General features: G+C 27.5%; 1 protein-coding gene across 1 annotated transcript; it reads left to right on the forward strand.

Annotated features, from left to right (window-relative positions):
• Positions 1–1,530: 1,530 nt before the first annotated feature.
• LOC113373349 lies at positions 1,531–21,098 on the forward strand. The gene is made up of 2 exons (XM_026613656.1): positions 1,531–1,863; positions 20,932–21,098. Exons 1-2 carry the CDS (start codon positions 1,620–1,622, stop codon positions 21,096–21,098), a joined length of 411 nt encoding a protein of 136 aa, XP_026469441.1. The 5' UTR covers positions 1,531–1,619.
• The last annotated feature ends 819 nt before the right edge of the window (positions 21,099–21,917 follow it).

Genomic DNA, 21,917 nt, shown 5'->3' on the forward strand with positions numbered 1-21,917 from the left:
AACACTTTAAAATTTTTTTCAAAAAATCGTTTAGTGTGATTAATAAATTTGTGGGGTTAGATTTTCACAATTTATTTTTTTATATTTATATAATCTATATTTATTTGGTGTTACATTCTAAATTGATTTTGTTGTAATATAACATTATATTACATTAATAAGTAATATTACATTATAATTAGATTTACTTTGTTTTGTAATATTTTTCCTGATAATTTCTATTTCAAATTATTACTTTTTTTAGAAGAATAGAATAGCTACATATACGTTTATACTTCCAATTTGACTTTTTTCAGTTGATAAAACTACGAGTAATAATATAATATAAGAAATGATGTACTAAATAATAAAATTTTTATAATAAAAATTATCAATGACATTTTTTTAAAGTAAAGAAAAACTAAAATTAAATTTTTGAATGCAAAATTTAAATATTTTATTTCTTTCACTAACATGTCATATATTATATATATTCATATATTATATATATTTATATATTATATATATATATATATATATATATATATATATATTATATATATTTATATTATATATATATATATATTTATATATTATATATTATATATTATATATATATATATATATATATTATATATTATATATATGTTCTCTTTTAAAATATTTCGATCATTCAATGTGGTTTTTTTCAATGAATTTCTGAGGTAAATTCTCTATATTCTAGATTTTATATTTTTATATCATCTTTATTTTATTGTTGTTATGAGAAGTTTATAACAACTTATAATTTTTATAACAAGTTATAGCATTTTATAATATTTTGCAAAATTTTTAACATTAAGTTTGCTTTACTCTATATTGTAGACGAATGGCAACGTAGTAAATATACCAAATTATTTTTATTGATAAATTTTATTTTAAAACATGTATGTAAAAATTAGAGCATTATATGATTATTTGTAGTTATATCCACTAAACAGGAATCAATTTCCATTTTTTTGTAACATTGTTGTAATGCCAATATATTATAATTTACAATCCACAAAAAGCTCTATTTAATTTAAAAAATATATACATTACCATTACCCATGTTATTATATCATAAAACCGATGTCAACATCGTAGCAGCAGGATTTGAAATCAACGATATTTTGATTAAAACCGAGGCGGTCTCTCCGATATGTCAACACACGGACACAATCAAACGATAGGAGTGGCTTGATATACACTGATACAGTTGTATTAGATATAGAATTCATACTGATACGGAAAACCGTCGTCGTCGACCTGATATCAGAGGGGAAAATTAGGCGAAATGGGCGTGCTCGCCTGCAGGAGGGGCGACGGAGTAATCGTAGACGCGAAAATGCTACGTCTGTGCCGGTCTGTGGGCACTCCACTGGCGCGACTCGAAGCGCCAAGAGGTAACAGATTTACGGGGTAAACATTTGACGCGGTAAAAAAAAATAAAAAATTTGGTGAAATTTTGGACTTTGACAAATTTTTTTATCCTGGTGTGACAATTTGTGTACAAGTGTTACAAGTGAACTTACATACTCTAACCAAAGTGCTTACTTTAAATTTTTGGATACAAACTTTGAACTATGCTAAACTAAATTTTAACCCATATATCCTTTACCATGGCGCTCCCAGCGGCGCCTCTAGATTTTAGTCTAAGCCAAGTACGTGCTACAGGTATTCAACAAACGTCGCCTGTCCAACTTCAACAAACAACGCAAATTCAAAATCAACCTTTGCAACATCAAACAAATTTGTTGGCGACTTTAAAAGCAAGTCCCAGAGACGACGGACATAGCCCGAGTGGGCAGAGACAGAGCGCGGGTAGTGCGTTTAGGATTGTGACGCCGAAGGGAAAATTTGATGGTGAGTTGATAAATATTGTAGTATTTGTAGATGTATATAATTCCAAGTGGAAATCGTCCTTCGTAGACATAGTTGTATTCAATCATATGCACACTATTAGACATAAGAGCTAATAAAATCCCCACACATAGGAGAATGATCAACCGATGGGTTGCTTCTCATATCAACACCTTAGGTCATAAGTCATACACAAAAACAGCTTATAGAACAGTAATAAAGAGTTCTGATTGCTGTGGAAACAATAAAAAAAAATTGTAGATGTAATTTAAAAAATATTTATGTGTGTGAAGATCCTTTCAAAGTTTTTATGCGTATGTGCTATAAAAATTTGCGCATACTCATCAAAAAGTTGGTAACCAAAGTAAACTATCCCGCTTGAACCACAAAAACCGTATCAAAAAATTGCTCTATTTTTATATTATCTTCAATCAGTTTACATACCTACTATCTACAACTTATCTTTACATTATTTTAATTGATTTTTTAATGGTACAAATGTATTAGAAGTCCCAGTCTTCAGGGTTTTCGTACAACGTAAAATAACGTTAGAATCTAATTAGATTTTTTGATGCCATTCAAAGATAAATATGAATATGAAGTTTATTCCATTTTACCAACAATTTTAGGTGAAAAACACATTTTCCCGTCAATATATTTTATGATTAGATTGCCTTTGAAAATAAATTTGCCCAAATATTTCTTTGAGTAAGAACCGTAGATAAAATTTAAGTCTATATTGCTATAATAATTTGGTAGTAAATTTTTTTTTTTAAATATGTATTTATGTCTAGTATAGAGAGACTGTAATAATTGTCGTGATTTATTTATACAATTACATTCAACGTTTTGTGCTGTCATATCTACATTGATAAGAAAATTTGACACATTTTTTTATAAATAAGCAAATACATTTTCATGATTTTTTTCTAGTAAATAGAACAACAAATAAATAAAAACACAAGTTTTTTTAATATGTTGCACAAAAATTGAAAACTAAATACGTTTAATCATCAGGTTTTCTATCAAAAACAGTTTTATGTTTAATTTGAACTATGTTGATGAAATATTTGATAATTATATTTAAAAACATAAAGAAAACATAAAAAATCACTCATACCGATTTCTTCATAAAATTCTATTCAAAGTTTTTATGGTTATGAAAATTGCTATTTGAAAACAAATTGTTGCTTTAAAAATTAGATCCAAGATTATTTTAAATAACTATAAATTTATATTAAATTATTTTTCGAAAATTATTTAAACTGATCTACACATAAAATTAATATAAAGGCTTTATGTTTTTACAATTATATTGCTAAAAAAATTGGCCAAAAACAAATTATTTTTTTGAATAAAAAGTACATTTGCCCGATTTTTTCTAGGACAGAGACTGCTATAATCGTAAACAGTATACGTTCAAAAATAAAAAATAAACTAAATCAAAACAATGATAATGTTTGGTAATAATACTAGAAAATTTGGAATAAATGTCATTATTTTTGACTGTATTCCTAAAAATGTTATTTACGATTACGGATCCAGAGTTTAAATGACCAAAATTAGTAAAATTACTCACAATAACCAAAAAAATAGTTGAAGTTACACCAAAGCTCTAGGTTGCACTTAAAAGCTCATAATTCTAAGAAAAAAATTTTCATGATAGTTACAGTCAATATTATCACCCAATTTCATATTGACGTTGAGTTCTGGGATACCCTGCATTTATAAATGTCAAACTACGCTTTAATAAAATCTGATTGCCTCATATACGTATCATTCTAAATCCTAAAAGTCAATTATTTTCTGAAGTTTCTCACTAAAGTACAATAATTATTGTAATTCGCTTTTTAAAGGGCTCTTTAAATCTTTATAAAGAGCTCTTTGAATAACTTTACTTTTTTTATCTTCTAGTTCTATATATTTTTGATAAATTTGTTAAAAATGTGGTGAAAAATTTAATTTTTTATACTATTAGTAAAAACAATGATAATGAAAAAATTGTTAATGTTATATATTACAATTCTCGTTTTTATTTAATAATTCAATTATTTCGAAATCAATTCTAACAAAAACCTTATAACATTAAATATTAAACGCAAAAGATAGTATCGGGTAATTGTATCGATATCAATAATAGGAAAATGTATAGAAAAATTATATTTGTAAATCAATTATTTCAATTATCTTTTACCTCGGCAATCTTACCAAACAAACGAAAGTTATATGATCCATATTTACTTTTGCTATGATAACATCGGATAGAATAAAAGACTCATATATATATATATATATATATATATATATATATATATATATATATATATATATATAGATATAAAAAAAATTATCGTGTCTCCAGTATTTCTCTAGAAAAATTGTTGAAGTGTTGAAGTAGACTTTTCGAGCTTATCACAAATTGTCTTAAAATTGATCAAATTTAGTGTTTCATTATTAATATAGGTAAGATATAGTATATAACTAAGCTGATAAATTAAATAATAATCCGAATCCTATAAATTAGTTTAAATTTTAAATTTACAAAAATGATATAAGTATAGTGGTACTTATGGCATTACTAAAAAATATTCCTAGGTTCACCTTTTTTTAAAAATTATTTGCTTATCTCACGATGTCCCTGCGCTCGTGTTGTCTCTTCTAAAACAACCCTTCGCAAAAACCTGCAATACTAATTATTATTTTTGTCGTATTAAATTACATTACAAGCGGGTTCATCAGATATCGCCATCAAAGCGGGTAGATTGCAGGGCTTATTGTCGACGATCGGTCGACGAATTATCAACTTCAACCCCGACGAACGGTTTAGGGGAGACCGGGGGTAATAGAATGACTTTTACAATGGTCATAGGAATAGACATAAATAGTAAAAAAAATACGTTGACATTCATATGAGTTTCAAGAGTCTGCTCAAATATTTATTTAGTGCAAATTTAAAAATTCTATCAAAATTTTAACCGAAAAAGCTCGAAATTTGAACAAACAATGATGCTTAATTCATTATTATTCTTAATTAACTTTAAATCACATTAAATTTTCCAATTACTAAAGAAAATGTTCAAATTTTAAGTTTTGTTTTTTTTATTTGAATTACTAAGAAAAGTAAAAATATTTTCCTATTTTAAAATCGACGTTCTGGCTTCTAATTAAATAAAATATGTTTCAACGCCGAAGGACAATTGAGATCAAAATTTGATGGTCTATTATTATTAGTTCATAGTATTTTATTTATATTATTATTAAACATATTTTTATGATTAAATTCAGTAAGCAAATTAATTCTGACACTTTTTGCCATTTTTTTTTGGAAAAAACGTTATAATGAATTACTACAAAAATAAATCTCAAAGGTTTTCTGGGAAAAATATGAACTTTTTCCCATTAAATCAATTTTATAATAATTGTGATATAAAATATGCTAAAAAATTGAGATTAAAATTTGATGGTTTATTATTATTAGTTCCTAGTATTTTATTTATATTATTAATAAACATATTTTTATGATTAAATTCAGTGAGCAAATTAATTCTGACACTTTTTGCCATTTTTTTAAAGAAAAAACTTTATAATAAATTTCTACAAAAACAAATCTCAAAGGTTTTCTGGAAAAAATATGAACTTTTTTCCTTAAATAAATCCCGTGATATAAATTATGCTAAAAGCTATACGTTTCGTTCTGTAAAAAATAATATTATTGTGAATTTATTTCTAAAACTAATAAACGGTTATAAATCTAGATTTATTAGTTAATTTACGTAAAGTTTTAAGATAAATAATATATATTTGCTATAATAAATAGCATTTTTCTCAGACTGCCAATTCCTTCTGATAAACTTTATATAAAACCTGATGAAAATTCTTAAAATTTGTTCTATACAAAGCTTATTTCAAAAATATCAATCGAAAAAAGTATTTTTTTAGAGTTTTGACACTAGATTTATTATTAAACATATTTTATGATTAAATTCAGTATTTTTTTAAAGAAAAAACGTTATAATAAATTACTACAAAAACAAATCTCAAAGGTTTTCTGGGAAAAATATTAATTTTTTCCCATTAAATAAATTTTTTAATAATTGTGATATAAATTATGCTAAAAACTATACTTTTCGTTCTATGAAAAATAATATTATTGTGAATTTATTTCTAAAACTAATAAACGGTTACAAATTTAGTTTTATCAGGTAATTTACGTAAAGTTTCAAGATCAGTTTTTTTATAATAAATATTATATATATTTGCTATAACAAATAGCATTATTCTTAGACTGCCAATATCTTCTGATAAACTTTATATAAAACCTGATGAAAATTCTTAAAAAAAATTCTATTATTTCAAAAGTATCAATAGAATAAAGCATTTCAATGTATTTTTTTAGAGTTTTGATATACGACTTTGACACTAGATTTATTATTAAAATAAATATTGTAAATTATAATAAGCAATAATATATCTATTTTATATTAAACAAACAATGAAAAATATATTCTAGAGCTGCATCTGGCATTAGATATAATAAAATAAGTGAATTAAAATAACCAATTATCAATTGCATCAGAATAATTATCATTTTACATAAGTTTCAATTTTTTCGCCCCAGCTTCAGCTATTCCATAAATTTTTATCACTTTTGACATTTTCTGTGTTTATTTTTTATTCAATTTCACAAAACTCATCCTCTTCCGGTTTATTGACGAATATTTTTAATATTTGATACAACAAGCCGTTGTCGGCTTGGACCGATGGAACATTTAATAGAATTAAAAATAAAACAATTTCATTTTTGATGCCCCGTGCATATTGAATTTTTCATATAATCCACCCCATAACCAATATACGACGAGTGATGGCAGATTAACGATATTGTCAAAAATAATTTAAAACTGCGAAAATGATCATAATTGGATTACGACGGACGATCCAATTTTTCATGATAAATCGCTTGTATGGAGGGAAATTCAATTTTTAAATATTACAAACGCACGAGGCAAATTAGTAGAGTTAACTATTGGAATCATAGTCTGATATACAATTGTTATCAGTATAAATTTGTTTACTAGTTAATACATCACCCAGTAAAGTTATAATTCGCGCCAATTAATAACATCTACAAGAGTCCATTATCAAATGAGTCACCATCCCGACTCGGGATTAGCAAAGCGAAAAGGCCTATTTTCATTAGTCACTGTAACAATAATAACACTAATAATATTAATAATAACAAAAGGAGACTCGGTCACTTTATTTGATAAGGTCCTCTTCTTCTATATCTCGAAATGACATCATCGACGATGTCTTGATTTAAGTGACTCCTCGGGTCAAGTTTGAGATCAATCAAATCGAAGGCACAAACTCGTCTCTGGACAAAGTGAATCATTCGAGAGAGAGTTGTAGAGGAAACCAGAGGATAAAGGACTTATGAGTACATAAATGAGTAATTTATATCACGAATTACCTAAATAGTGCTCTAAAAATTTGCGAGAAATCTGCAAAGTTTCGGAGTAGTAGAATGCCATTCTCCAAGATTTAACGCAAGACAAACATAAAAAAATGGCAAAATTTATTTTTATATAGAGAACTTTTTTTTAAAAAAAGGGCGTTTCAGTGTAGACAGATTTTGAATATTTTAAATTCATAATTTAACAAATTCCCTCAATTCTAGAATTTTTGGAGGCTATTATGTACTTCCCGAAGGAAGAGATTGTTTTCCCAAAAAAAATCCGATTTGCAAATTTTATGTTTTCTCGGCGCTTCAAGACATTCTGAATCGAATGAGACCAAATTTGAAAAAATAGTATGTGGGTATGTGAAAATTTTAAAAGCCCTCGATTCTGATCAGAATCTACATTGGATTCCAATTAGAAAACGGTTAAATATTTTTCTATATAGCTCAATTTTAATTTTTTTAAGTTGATTATCGGGAAGTTCATGCAACTTGCCTTAAGAAAAAATATCATTTACATCTAGTTATTAATTTTGTCCCCCGGTTTTCTTTATTAGGTCATAACTGGTCAAAAAGGTTAGTCGTATGAATAAGATGTGTTTTGGTGTTCAATTACCTTTCGATGTGTTGGTTATATTATTTTGGTTTCTATTGGAACAGATTTATTATTATGGACAGGCCGATTTACAGGAGATTTATCACTGTCTCGTGAATTAAAACAGTCTTAATTGATATCTCATCTGTTATTGTAATGATTTGGTTCTGACAAGAGGGGTAATAAGATAGGTCAATGAGGAATTAGTGAAATTATGTATATGGGATAAAAAGATTTGGTCAGAGTAGCAGTAAATGTGTAGGTGTCTTTTGGTATGCTGTACACAAGCAATTTTTTAAAATTAAAAAAGGGTGTCTGTAATCTATTTGATTAATATTATTTTTTTACAAATTTTATGAAAATTGCAATCGGTATTCAACCCAGAGTGTATGTCGCCATTTCATGCCCCGACGTCGTGGTGGTCCCATGGGTAATATCGATTGCGCACCACCACGTGTTAGGGTATATATATATATATATATATATATATATATATATATATTAATAAATAACCTTACTATTTCTAGTAAAAATTGTACCTAATATAAATACAACTTCTGGATCAACAAGCATCAAATCAATCTTTCAAAAAATCATTGAAGGGATCATTGCACAATTGTTTGAATAATTTAGTAAAACTTGATTTTACACCAGATTTTCAAATATCTGACATAGTTATTATGCTAGTATGTTATGCCTATGCCAAAACATTTTTTTGGAATTTCTATAACACATTAAATGCGAATTTTCTGTTAATATCGTATTACCATTGCAATAGAATATCGTATTACCATGCAATAGAAACTTTATAAAATCACTTAATCAAAAATGTATTAAACATTTTTTTTGGTAAAATTCCTGGAAAACCTCTAATTTTTATGTCACTCATATATGACTGAAGTGGTTATATACAAAAAAAATATTTTTCGACGAACCATGTCTTTCTTAGATGTCTGACGCATTTTTAGAATAAACTTCTCAGGTTTTGTTCCTAGCCAAGCTTTTGAAAAATACTGCAAAAGAACCGTTTGCATCGGACATCTTTTAGCGTCAGACATATATGACTGACAGGGCAATTAACGTGATAAAAAAAATTATAATTGTGATTGATTCGCAACTTCCAAGATTGCACAATTGCTAAAATAAACAACTCAATAAAACACTTTCTAGAATGACTCGTTTCTCAAACAAATACCACAAAAGATGATGTATGATTTCATCGCGTGAATATTTCAAAAAACTATCCGAGGAAGTCGTTTTCATTTTTTCCGTCCTTTTTACAATTTTGTCCTTCGTCTTCGTCATTATTAAATCCGCTCACATGGTCTTTCTTATAACAGATGTGAAAAAAAAGTGTTACAATTTGCGTCATTTTGTAATGTGACACCTCTCTCACTCCGGGTTTAGTTTTTTTAAATTTTTTAATTGTGCTCTGTTATGATTTACAGTGATCTCATAAAAGGATAAAAAAGTCGTCATGCGGTGTTTATAATTTCTTTTTTATTTGTCCGAACCAAAACGCTTTGATGCATTTGAAAAGATGGAGGAGTTTTATTTAGATTTACACTTGTCACATATATAAGAGAAACACATGGGTTATGGTTGTGAGAAAAAATGAATGAAACAATGTATGAATGAAAACCAAATTGTGTTATGAATACGACTCCAAAAAACGAACTTCATATAAGCATTTATTTATATTTTTACTACTATTCTTAATATTGCCAATAAAGAAATCAATTGATCAAAAACGCTTTCCTTTATTCTCGTCATGTTTATAGGTCAATATTATTGCAAATACATTTATGACAGCTTGAAAAGGAAAAATCTAATAAGCTGTCAATTTTCTGTACCGGAAAAAAGGAAAAGCAAAGAAAATCACACGTTTGAATTCAATAAGGTATTTCTGTTCTATTGTAAGCGCCGAGCATTTCTGTACGCCGGAGGGATTAAATATTGTATGTGAAGGAAATTATTTTGAACTCTATGAAGAAACAATGAATCCGTATCAAATTCCAATCTTCCAAATTTAAAATAGATTAATCAAGATATCCCTTAATGACTTCAGCGAGTATTATTAAAACAATCGTCGCCATACGGGCTTTTAGTCATAACATATATAGATTTTCATATCGCGTGTTACAATATGATTCTTTCTCGAGAGAGATCTTTCATTATCATTATCACGGCATTAATTTAACGGATTCATCGCTTTGTTAATGAACCCCCAGACTAATTTTCAACTTCGTCATGATTAGTTTCGTTTAGGGACGCCGGCATGATTCAGTCTAATAGTCCTTTAATTGGCTTGTCGGCACAGAGACAATCGAAAGAGTAGAGTCTCTTCTTTCTGTTCTGAGAATATTCATTTGAGACTTCAGACTTAACTTAAATAAATTAAGACGTAATCGTTAATCGCCGAGAAGAAGTTGCGAGGAGTCACTTATGGAGATGTAGAGAGAAACTGCTTCTGATTGTCAACGTAAAAGTCATACATTTTGAAGTACAACTAATTCAAAACGTTGGAAAAATAATCTATTTGTATCGCAGTAGCCAGGAGACATATATATCTTTGGGCAAAAAGTTTTTCCGCCATTATCTCAAAATCAATGAATTTTTACAAATACTATTTTAAAGTAGAGGGCAAAATATGTGTAAACAGCCATCGTCATAAATCGGACGACTTCCCATGAAAAACAACCACATTTTTAATTAACGAAAGTATATAAGTTTTTGGTCTGAACATATTTTTTGAGTAAATGTAATTTAATAATTTTTTAAGCATTGCACTGACTATGTTGCTATCATTTCATAACTTTAAAGTTAAAAATAAAATGGTGGATATTTTGCCTTCTGGTTATCCTTTTTTACGCCATTTACGAAGTAAGAGAAAAAAAACATATTTCTAAAATAATGAATTACTTGGGAATTATACTGAATAAAGTTTGATAGTGTTCTGTTTGATGTGTGTTATTTGTTGTGATTAAGTTAGGTTAAAACCAACCTTTCATAATATAATTACTAAAAGTCAAATTTGATCTTTGCACCCCTATTCCTACCCTAGTATCAATATATAAAATAATCAACATTTAGAAATATGCAAACGTTCTTTTACAAATTCCAATTTTGCTAGAATTCTATAAATAATAATATTAGGTACTCTCATAATATTTTTAATATTTGTAACCATCATACATAGAACTCTTCTGCTTAAATTTTCGGAGATAATTTCATAGACAATTTTGCACTTCTCAAAAATTTGGTTTTATTTTTGTATTTTATTTTCTACTGAGAATTGCTTATCATTGAAGAAATATTGAGCGCGGAGCCAGCCACACATCAACCTCGCATATCTCAAAAACTATCGAATGTTTCAACTTTAAAATTCTGTCAAATATTTAGTAAAGTGTGGTAACAATGTGTGTCAAGTTTCACCAAAATCACAAATCGCATTTTGAGAAATCACCATGGTGTATCTGTTTAAATATTCTGTAGGCCAAACGTGCTCTCAACCTAAAACTAGGCTAGTTTCGGGTCAGAGTGCGTTGGTGCGTATTTGCAAATACCGGACTTGTTCAATTGTTGTGCAATCACACATATCTCGGAAAGTATCGGATTAACCATTTCAAAATTTTTGACACAATTTTGTAAAGTATAGCAACAATGTGTGCCAAGTTTCATCAAAATCGAATTATGCATTTTTGAAAACATACTATCTGTTTAAATGCTAGTATTGAGCTCGGAGCAAGCTACCCATCGACCTAGCATATCTCGGAAACTATGAAACGATCCAACTTTAAACTTTGGTCACATTTTGGGTAAAGTTTAGTAACAATGTGTGTCGAATTTCATCAAAATCGCAGAACGCATTTTTGAGAACATACCAACTGTTTAAATGTTAGTATTGAGCGCGGAGCCAGCCACCCCTCGACCTCGCATATCTCAGAAACTATTGAATGCACCAACTTTAAATTTCTGTTGAATATTTAGTAAAGTGTAGTAACAATGTTGTCACGTTTCATCAAAATCGAATAATGCATTTTTGAGAACATACCATCTGAGGATGGTTGGAGGAATAGTTCATCCATGAATTCAAAGCAATTTTGTGGGTTGAAACATTATTGTTTTTTGATGGGTAAAGATACCATTGCTGTCAAAGTATCATTCTATAAGAGTTAATTGGGCTGTGCCAAATCGAGGCAAACTGTGGAGAAGTGGTTTGATGATTTTAATCGAGGCCATGCAGACACTGACAGTACGGAAAAAAGTACACCGAAACGTTTTGCACCTAAAAGTTTAGACTCTAAAGTGATATTAATCACGATCATACATTCATAAATATTTATATTCGTACGAGATTCGATAAAATAAAATTACATTGTTAAAAAAAGTCACATTTTTTCAAAAAAGTCACATTTTTTCAAAAATTTCAAAATACTCAAAAATCTAATTTTTTCAAAGTTCTCAGAAAATTTCATTTTTTTTTTCAAATTTAATTTTCTGTACGGAAAGTTGCAAGAATTTTTCTTAACACAAGATGCTATGCACCACTAGTTAGCTGTCTAAATTGATGCTAAATACGATCATACGTTCATAATTATCTAAATTCATACGAGATTCGATAGAAAAAATTAAATTGTTCAAAAAGGTCACATTTTTTCAATAATTTCAAAACACTCAAAATCTAATGTTTTCAACGTTTTCAGAAAATTTCAAGTTATTTTTAAAAAAATAATTTTCGATGCGGAAAGTTGCAAGAATTTCTCTCAAGAACTTTTTTAGACAGTTATCTGTCTGAACTGATTTTAAAAAACGATCATGCGTTCATAAATATTTATATTCGTACAATATTCGATAAAAAAAATTAAATTGTTAAAAAACACATTTTTTCAAAAAAGTCACATTTTATCAAAAATTTTAAATACTGAAAAAATATTTTTTTCAAATTTCTCAGAAAATTTCATTTTTTTGAAATTTAATTTTCTGTACGGAAAGTTGCAATAATTTTCCTTAAAACACGATGCCATGCACCACTGTCTAAACTGATGCTAAATACGATCATAGGTTAATAATTATTTAAATTCATACAAGATTCGAATTGAAAATGAAAAAAAAATTGTTCAAAACAGTTATTTTTATAAAAAATTTCAAAAATCTATTTTTTTCAAAGTTTAAAAAAATTCAAAGCTTTTTTAGCAAAGCCGGCTCGAAGCCATATATTACTAATTATCTGTCTAAACTGATGCTAATATAAATACGATCATTCGGTAATAATTATTTAAATTCATACAAGATTCGAATTAAAATAAAAAAAAAATTCAAAAAAGTTATTTTTTTTCAAAAATTCTCAAAAATCTATTTTTTTTTCAAAGTTTAAAAAAAATCAAAGATTTTTTAGCAAAGCCGGCTCGAAGTCATGTATTACTAATTATCTGTATAAACTGTTGCTAAATACGATCAAACGTTAATAATTATTTAAATACATACTAGATTCGAATTAGTTTTAAGCCTGAAAGTGTGCCGGGCGCACTCGCCGGTAGCGACTATTGTATGCCGGTAAACGTCCCTAATTCGCCTCAGTTAGACCCTTCGACGCCTTCGGAGTACGGTTGAACGCGCGATGCGTTTCCTGCATCCGCCGACGCACGTGCCGAACCACCATGCACGACGGATAAATTATACCTAGACACTTCATAATTTATATATATATATATATAAATATATATATATATATATATATATATATAAATAAGTCGGGTTTTCCTTCCTGACGAAATAACTCCAGAACGCACGAACCGATTTCGACAATTTTGCATTTGTTAGAAAGGTCTCGGGCTCCGCAAGGTTTATAGCTAAGAAAATTAGTTGTGCATGGCATCGTGCCTTAAGCTGCTGGAACTTCACGCACCGTAATTAAAAATTCGAGTAATGACATTAGTGAGAATTATCAGAATTATGCTTGGTTAAGTCAACGAGCAATTCTTGCCGCAAAGAATAATTATGTACACGCACTGAATTTCACCATTCAATCAAAAATTGCTGGCGATTTGGTGACATACCAATGATTCCGACTGGTCTTCCGTTTGACTTCAAACGATTGCAATTTCCAGTTCGCCTTTCGTTCGCAATAACAAGTCGCAAGGCCAATCCCATAGTGTTTGCGGGATAAATTTCAGATAGATTATTCAGAAAATCATTGTTTTTCACATGGGCAGTTATACGTTGCCTGTTCACGAGTTGGAAAACCATCCACTTTGTTTGTGTTAACGTCAGACAAAAAACAAAAAAGGTGGTTTACCAAAGAGCACTTCAATGAAACGGATATTTGTGGATTCACTTTCATTTACTTAGAGAAGCTCAACTAAAAAACACTTCATTTTTGTAATCGAAATAAATTCATTACCTTTGTATAATAAAATCACATTTTTCCTTTTCAAATATAAAACAACCAAAAAATTTCTTCATCTTTCTCACGAAACCATCTGGTGGCGAAACGGAGTTCGTCGGGTTTGCTAGTATATATATAATAAAAACACGATTTAAATCAATATCATCTACATTTATTTTTATTACCATATAGATTTCAATTTGCAAAAATTCAATTCTAAAACATATCTTTTATCATGATGAGCTAATTTTGGCGAATTCGGTAAGGTCGTCGTAGGAAGCAGAGATAATGCGATTACATACCATTTAAAGTACTTATCATCTGAATCGATAACGTAATAACATCTAATCCGCACATGTTAAAGCCAGTTCTGAACTGGAAATAAAATATATAAATCCTCATTCGATTGAAATATTTATTTGCCGAGATAAAAGAAATGCGATTGAATATGGAATAACGTACAAAAATAACTGGTTACAGCACGAAAAAAATAATTAAAATTAAAGGAGTGGTAGGAATTGTTGTAAATTCTAACTTAAATAATTTATATATACTACAAAATTATCGGTTAAAATTTTATTTTACGAGTACTTATAGAAGAGTATTTATTCCTATAATTTTTATGTTTTCCTAAAAAAAAATATTACAAATATCTTGCAATTTATATTACAATTTATTGATTTTAGCACTTATGTTTATAGTAAATTTAAATATTACAATTTATTGATTTCAGAACTTACGTTCATAGTAAATTATATATTATAACTACTTTACTAATTAAGATTCACTACAAGTTACTAACAATACTTTTTGTTGAACTATGAATTTAATTTTCTTTAAACCGGTCGACTTCGAGAGACTTTTCTCTGAAAAAAAAAACAAAATATGCTAGCAAGTTTTATCGAAAATTGGCGCAATTCATCAGTATTGTAAAACTGTAAAATAATTGATAATAATAGGTTGTCAAATATCTCCCTTCCGCCTGTTTGTATTAAAACCAAGAGCAAAAAAGCGGAAGGGAGATATTTGACAACCTAATATTATTATTGAAAAAAAAATTAGTAAAGAAATAACAATCTGATTATTCGGTCTCTCAAATTCGACCAGTTTTAGAAATTTTAAATTTACTTTAACAAAAATTCTTATTTCTTGAAAACTTGAGGCAATTGTGTTATTATTTTCTACTGTAGTCCTAAAAATGTTATTTACGGTTACGGTACCAAAGTTTAAACAAACAAAATTAATAAAAATTAACCACAATAATCGAAATATTGTCATAATTTCAGTCAACATTTTTAAACGGCAATTGCAACGGCAATTTTGTTTTCTAAATATCTTCAAGATAGTTAAGGTCAATTCTACTAGACGTTAAGTTCTGGGACATTGTGTATATATAATTTGCTAAACTTCAAACGTAAATTTAATCTCTTTAATATTTTAGTACCATCGATATGTCTCATAACAAACTTTGTGCTATAAAATTTCCATCCACTTAAAATCATAAAATCTGATTTTATAGATCAAACCTATAATAATCGATGAAAACTATAATATTCTAGTTTATTACCTAGCAAAATGTGAATCTACAAGTTTAGAACTCAAAATTTGCTTTTACACATGATAATAAAAAAACAAAATTGTGAAAGACAAATTACCTAAATGAAAATTTACATATAATTGAAAAAATATAAAACCAGCTAATTCGAATCAAAAAGTGCGTCACAGTTTAAAAAAAATGTTGTTAAATAGCTAAATTTAATATTTATGATTAAGCAAAATTATTTCCACATCTCTGGAAGTTCATGTAACTTGCCCTAAGGTAAACTACCACGTACAGTATTCATTTTATACACTCATAGCCTCAAATATTCTAAACAACTTGACTTTTCAAAAGATATTTAATTTTTATTAATTTAAGTTAATTAAATTATAATAACTAGTTGTGTATGGCATCTTGCCTTAAGGCAAATTGCTGGAACTTCCAATACCATAATGAAATATTCGAAGAATAAAATTTAGTAAAAAAAATATTTTTTGCAAATTAAAAAAAAATGAAAAAGAAACTTTTTCCTAAAAGAATTCGTTTCGTCAACACAGCAGAAAGTTTTTGAATCATTCAAATCAGTTGAACAACACTCCCGAAAACGTCGACAAAAAATTGTATCCACACATACACACACATATTTTTTTTTGAGGTATGCCAAAATGTTCAGAAACCTCTCAAACGTGAAGATATGCAAAAAAAAATCTTTTTTGATTCCCCTACGGAAATTTAATAAAAAAAAACCTTCTAGTGGTCAATTATATATTTCAACACCGACTCTTGCAACAATCGATCCTTTACCCTTCGTGATTTCCTCCCATAATCAAAAAACAATAAAACCAATTATATAAAGATCTTAATAAAATTTCCTATCTTAATCAAATTCGTTGGCTTTTATCCACATATATACATATATATTATTATTTCGTCCAAGAATTCGCATGTCATAGGGCAGTAACGTAAGCTCTTCGCCGGAGTCGAGTGGAAATACTAAAAGCAATAATTGCTGTAATAACTTATTCACGAAAGTGATTTTATACTGACCACGACGACATGCACACAATAACTAGAGCACATCTTAAGGGAGGAAAAGTCCACTGAAAACATGTAGTAAATGATAAAAATCCCAGAGAGCTCGGGAAATGAACACCGAACACCGGGGGTTGTCAAAGGTAAAGGACACATGGAAATTGGCAATTCTGGCCAAATTTGTAATTGAAGATAATAATTTCTTAAAACACAAAAATCTGCTAAATTTCTGGGTATCGATGAGAAAACTAAAAAGACTAACGATAGAACTAATGAAATTATTAGGTTGTCAAATATCTCCCTTCCGCGTTTTTGCTATTGGTTTATAATACAAAAAGGCAGAAGAGAGATATTTGACAACCTAATATATTAGAATCGCATGATTCTGATTAGAACCGCTTATCGTAGGTCTATAATATTTCAGTATGTTATTTCAGACTAGGAAATCTAGCGTAATACAAAATTTCATCAGAATCGTGAGAAAAAAATTCAACAAATAATCACGAGAAAACGGCCTGGCAAATATTTACCAAAAACTGACTAATAACGTCAGTCCTTAGTTACATCAAATGACTTTTGAATTTTTAAAATCGGTTCAGACGTTTTGAAGAAAACGTTGATAAAAGGTAAAAAAAAACGTTTTTTTATAATGAGTAAAGAAAAATCTTTCGACACCTATTTTAAAAAAAAATCTACAAAAATGTGAATAAAATTTAGAAACTGTTCGAAAGATATAAGTAGAAGAAATTGTGCTGATTGGAATTTGGTAAAGTTTTTTTTCGTAATTAATTGTTAAATTTTTTTGCCAATTTTAATAATTCTTATATGATATTATAATGCCATATTTATGATTTAAGTATTATAGGTCAAGAGTACTTTTACTCATTAATTCAAAAAATCCATCAAAGTTTGAAATAATCAGCCTTGCAGAATTTCAAAAAAACTATCGTTAGTATCGTAATTTTAAAAGTTTCTGTATTTTAATTCGTAGCAAATGAGTCAATTTTTTTACATATACCGGAAAATTTTCGTAACTTGCCTTTAGGTAAAATGATAATCACAATTAGTTTATAACTAAAAAACTTAACATATAGAGATGCCTCGGAATATATTGTAAAAAAAATTGCTTTACATACAAATATTAATTGCATTTAAAGTAGAAACTGATGAGTATTGCTATAAGGTTGTCAAATATCTCCCTTCCGCCTTTTTGTATTATAAACCAAGAGCAAAAAAGCGGAAGGGAGATATTTGACAACCTAATTTTTATAAATTTAATTTTAATATACCATGAAAACAATAATAATTGGTTTGAACAATATTATTTTTACCAACATTTGAATTATTCTAAATAATTTCATACATGAAATTTATTTAGTAATATTTTGAATTATAATATGACTCGACAAAGTATTGAATCAGTGCGTTATAATAGCAGATTAGATATCACAATATTAATATAAATGGTATTAGTCTAATCCAGAGTAAAGATTATAATGAATTAATAATTTTCAATGGAAATATTTGATTAAAAGATCATAATAATATTATGATATTACACCAAATTTATAATCAACATATGGAATTATATAAAGAAAATGGAGGAATAGAATACAAATATCTAAGTCTTGCATGGAAAATAAAAATTATTTCTTTAGAACAAAGTAGAAGCATCAATTTTAGTATTTTAATCTATGTTATATTTTTGGAATATTTTTCGGAAATTCTTGAAAAGCACAGAAATTACACCTAACTTTCTGCATTTTCAGCAGATTTTTTAACGACTACTTTTTAGTGCTACAAAAATGGTTTTAATATGGTAATATTACAGAAATATGATCTATAATGAGAATTATTTTTATCCTAGCTAATTTGTAGAGATTAAATGTATTTTTCCGAAGTTTTAGAATCATTTTCCCAAACCATGCAATATTGATATCACATTGAATGAGCAGATTATAACGAGATTTAGACCTACAAACATTTATATATAAGCAGCTTAATGTTCAGGTTTATGATATGAAACTGAATGATCGAATAAAATAAGATTGTAAAAATCGGATCTGAGTACCTACTTCTATCTACTAATACTTACAGGGGAAATTGAAAATAAATATCGAAATAAAACAGAGAAAAATATTAAATAAACAATTTTGAGATTTTTTTGTATTTAATTTTACCTAATAAATAGAGTAACTAGTCACTATTAACAATAAGTATGTTTTAATAAACATATAGAAAGGAATAACTTAACATAAATGTTAAAAAAATAATATGGCATTATTAAGTCTAGAGTCCCAGCTTGAATTTTTTTAAAGTGGATAAAACATGAAAATTATTTGAAAAAAAAAACTCGAAAGTCACAAATAATGAACAAAAATATTGTACAACGTACATTTTCATGCAATAAATAATATTTATGATTTTAAAAATTAAATATAAAAACAACAAGGTTTAGTAAATATGAACATAATATGCATTTTTTATATATGTAAAGACTTGCATATTTATTTTTTATGTCCAAAAACTGCTTTAAAATTATTAATATAAAATAAATTCAAATTAATCGAATTGAGTAATATATAATAATTGCAATGGATAGATGCAGTAATAATAATGTTTTACTACTCATATAAAAATAATAAAAAATAAACAGGAATGTTCAAAATATAATAAGAGGTAATAAAGACCAGTTTGATTCATTTTTCGTGAATAAAAATTATTTAAAAAATTTACGAAAAGCACAAATGATGAACATAAGTATTGCACAAAGTACATTTTTCTGAAAAAGAAAATAATATAAATGATTAAAAAATTATATAAAAGGAACAAAGAGCTTGATTGGACATGAACATGATTTTTTTAATATATGTAAGGACATGCATTAATTTTAATATATGTCCAAAAATTGTGTTAAAATGGACTATATAAATATACGTCAAATTTAGCTACTCAAATTTTTAAATATGCTTGATATATTATTATTATAATAGAAATGGAAATAAGAATGGTTTGTCAATTTGTCATTTGTCTTAATTGCAGCAAAAATGGAAAATGCTAGATACTTCTGAGACAAAAAAAATATACTGAATTTAATCACCTATTTTCTATAGCTTTCATCTTTATATAGTTTTTTCACTTTTCTTTGTATTTTTTCACAGTTTCCTTGCTTATATCAATTTTTATGAAATGAGTTTAAACTAAGTGACTAAGAAATCTTCGCATATCCCTGAAAAAAAGGTTTCTTTAATTCTAACAATGTCTACATTTTTTTCATCCAAAGTTTGAGAATCACAGTACCTTCAGCAAATATTAATATTTAATTAGATGTCGTCTACAAACAGGATTTATATTTGTGTTATGCCTGTCTTATATTATATAGTTTTTCCCGAGGAAAAGAAACATCTCGAAACGGCCCTATAAAGTTTATACAACCACCAGATGCATAAAACCGTCATTTTAATAATAAACTTGTAAAAACATTTATATATCTAAGTATTAATTAATTATCATTCCAAAAAAAAATTCTACAGAGTGTTAATTAATTCTTCAAAAATAACTTTTGAACTCTCATAAACGACTTCATTAACTTACTGTTAAATCTACCCTTTTCAGAAAAGTTTTGTGAAACTTTTAATTACTTTTTAAAGGAAGATTGAATTTGTAGATTTTAAGAATAGGAATAAAATATTAATAATAAGAAAGCGTTTTGGTATTAACAAGTCTTGAATTTAATAAAAAAATAATACTGAATAAATTATTTGTTTGTAGTAAATTTATATTAGTTTGATGTGATGTAACATATTGTATAAAAGAACGACAATATTCATTCCAGAGATAGTTTTTGTAGAATATCATAAATCAAGTGATTACGAAAATATTAAAACATCATTTCTGTTAATTGAAATTTTCCACATTTTTTGAGTAAACAAATCCACAAGTACACGAAACCTTAAATGTGTTATATTAGTTGTACTGTGTAGTACTCTCTATTATATTTTTTCTCATAATGTTATAGAGTCTATTTTTATTTTTATTATGTCTTTTTATTCCAGGACCTATAGGTAGTACATTGGGCTTAACAAATACAATCGGACAACACAATTCGACATATGGTTCTTTATGTCGAACTTCCTGGTCTGATAACCAAATTTCGGCGCAAAGTAACACGTCGAGCTTTTCACAATGCACATCTGATGTTAAAAATGATAGAGGTATGTAAAATACATAAAATCTCAAAAACACTGTTCCAATATGTCGTTACAATAAATACACAAGATATAGGTAATATATTATTACCGTTATCACCTGCTAATCAATTCTGCCACGTCGGTCTCTTTTATTGATAATACCTGTGCGATTAAACCGGTCTTAAATCAATTTGTAATCTTCTTGGATTTATTAAAAATATTTCTGATTAGAATCGTTAATTTTAGAATTATATGTACGGGTATACTGATATACATCATGATCAGAAAAATTAAATTGTTGTCATAAAATCAGTCACAACTGAAATTAATAACAACGAGGTAATGAAATTAAAAATATGGGCAGGCGTGTATTTTATTTTGAGAAGTGATATATATATTAGGGTGGTCCTTAAAATGGTCATTTTCGAATTTCCTTGCTCCCAGGGGCTCAAATGGTTCCAAATAGATAAAAACAATTCTCTGAAGTTTTTAGCTCTTAATATTAACGTTAGATAGAGCGCAAATCAATCAAAGTTTTGTATGGAAATAGCATGGAAAAATTTTCAAAAATTTTAAAAATGTTTTTAAATGTAATTTAGCGAACAAATAAATGAATAAAACTCATTCATTTGTCGCTAAGTTATACCTAAAACATTTTTTTTTAAATTTTCAAAAAAAATTTCATGCTCTTTCCATACAAACTTTGATTGAATTGCGCTCTATCTAAACGTTAATATTAAGAGCTAAAACTTTCAGAGAATTGTTTTTTATCAATTTGGAACCATTTGAGCTCCTGGGAGCAAGGAAATTCGAAAATGACCATTTTAAGGACCACCCTAATATATATATAT

Source organism: Ctenocephalides felis, unplaced genomic scaffold (genome assembly GCF_003426905.1).
Source record: "Ctenocephalides felis isolate EL2017-DRISC unplaced genomic scaffold, ASM342690v1 CF-g0.4_SCAFFOLD_01604, whole genome shotgun sequence".
NCBI classification, from domain to species: domain Eukaryota; kingdom Metazoa; phylum Arthropoda; class Insecta; order Siphonaptera; family Pulicidae; genus Ctenocephalides; species Ctenocephalides felis.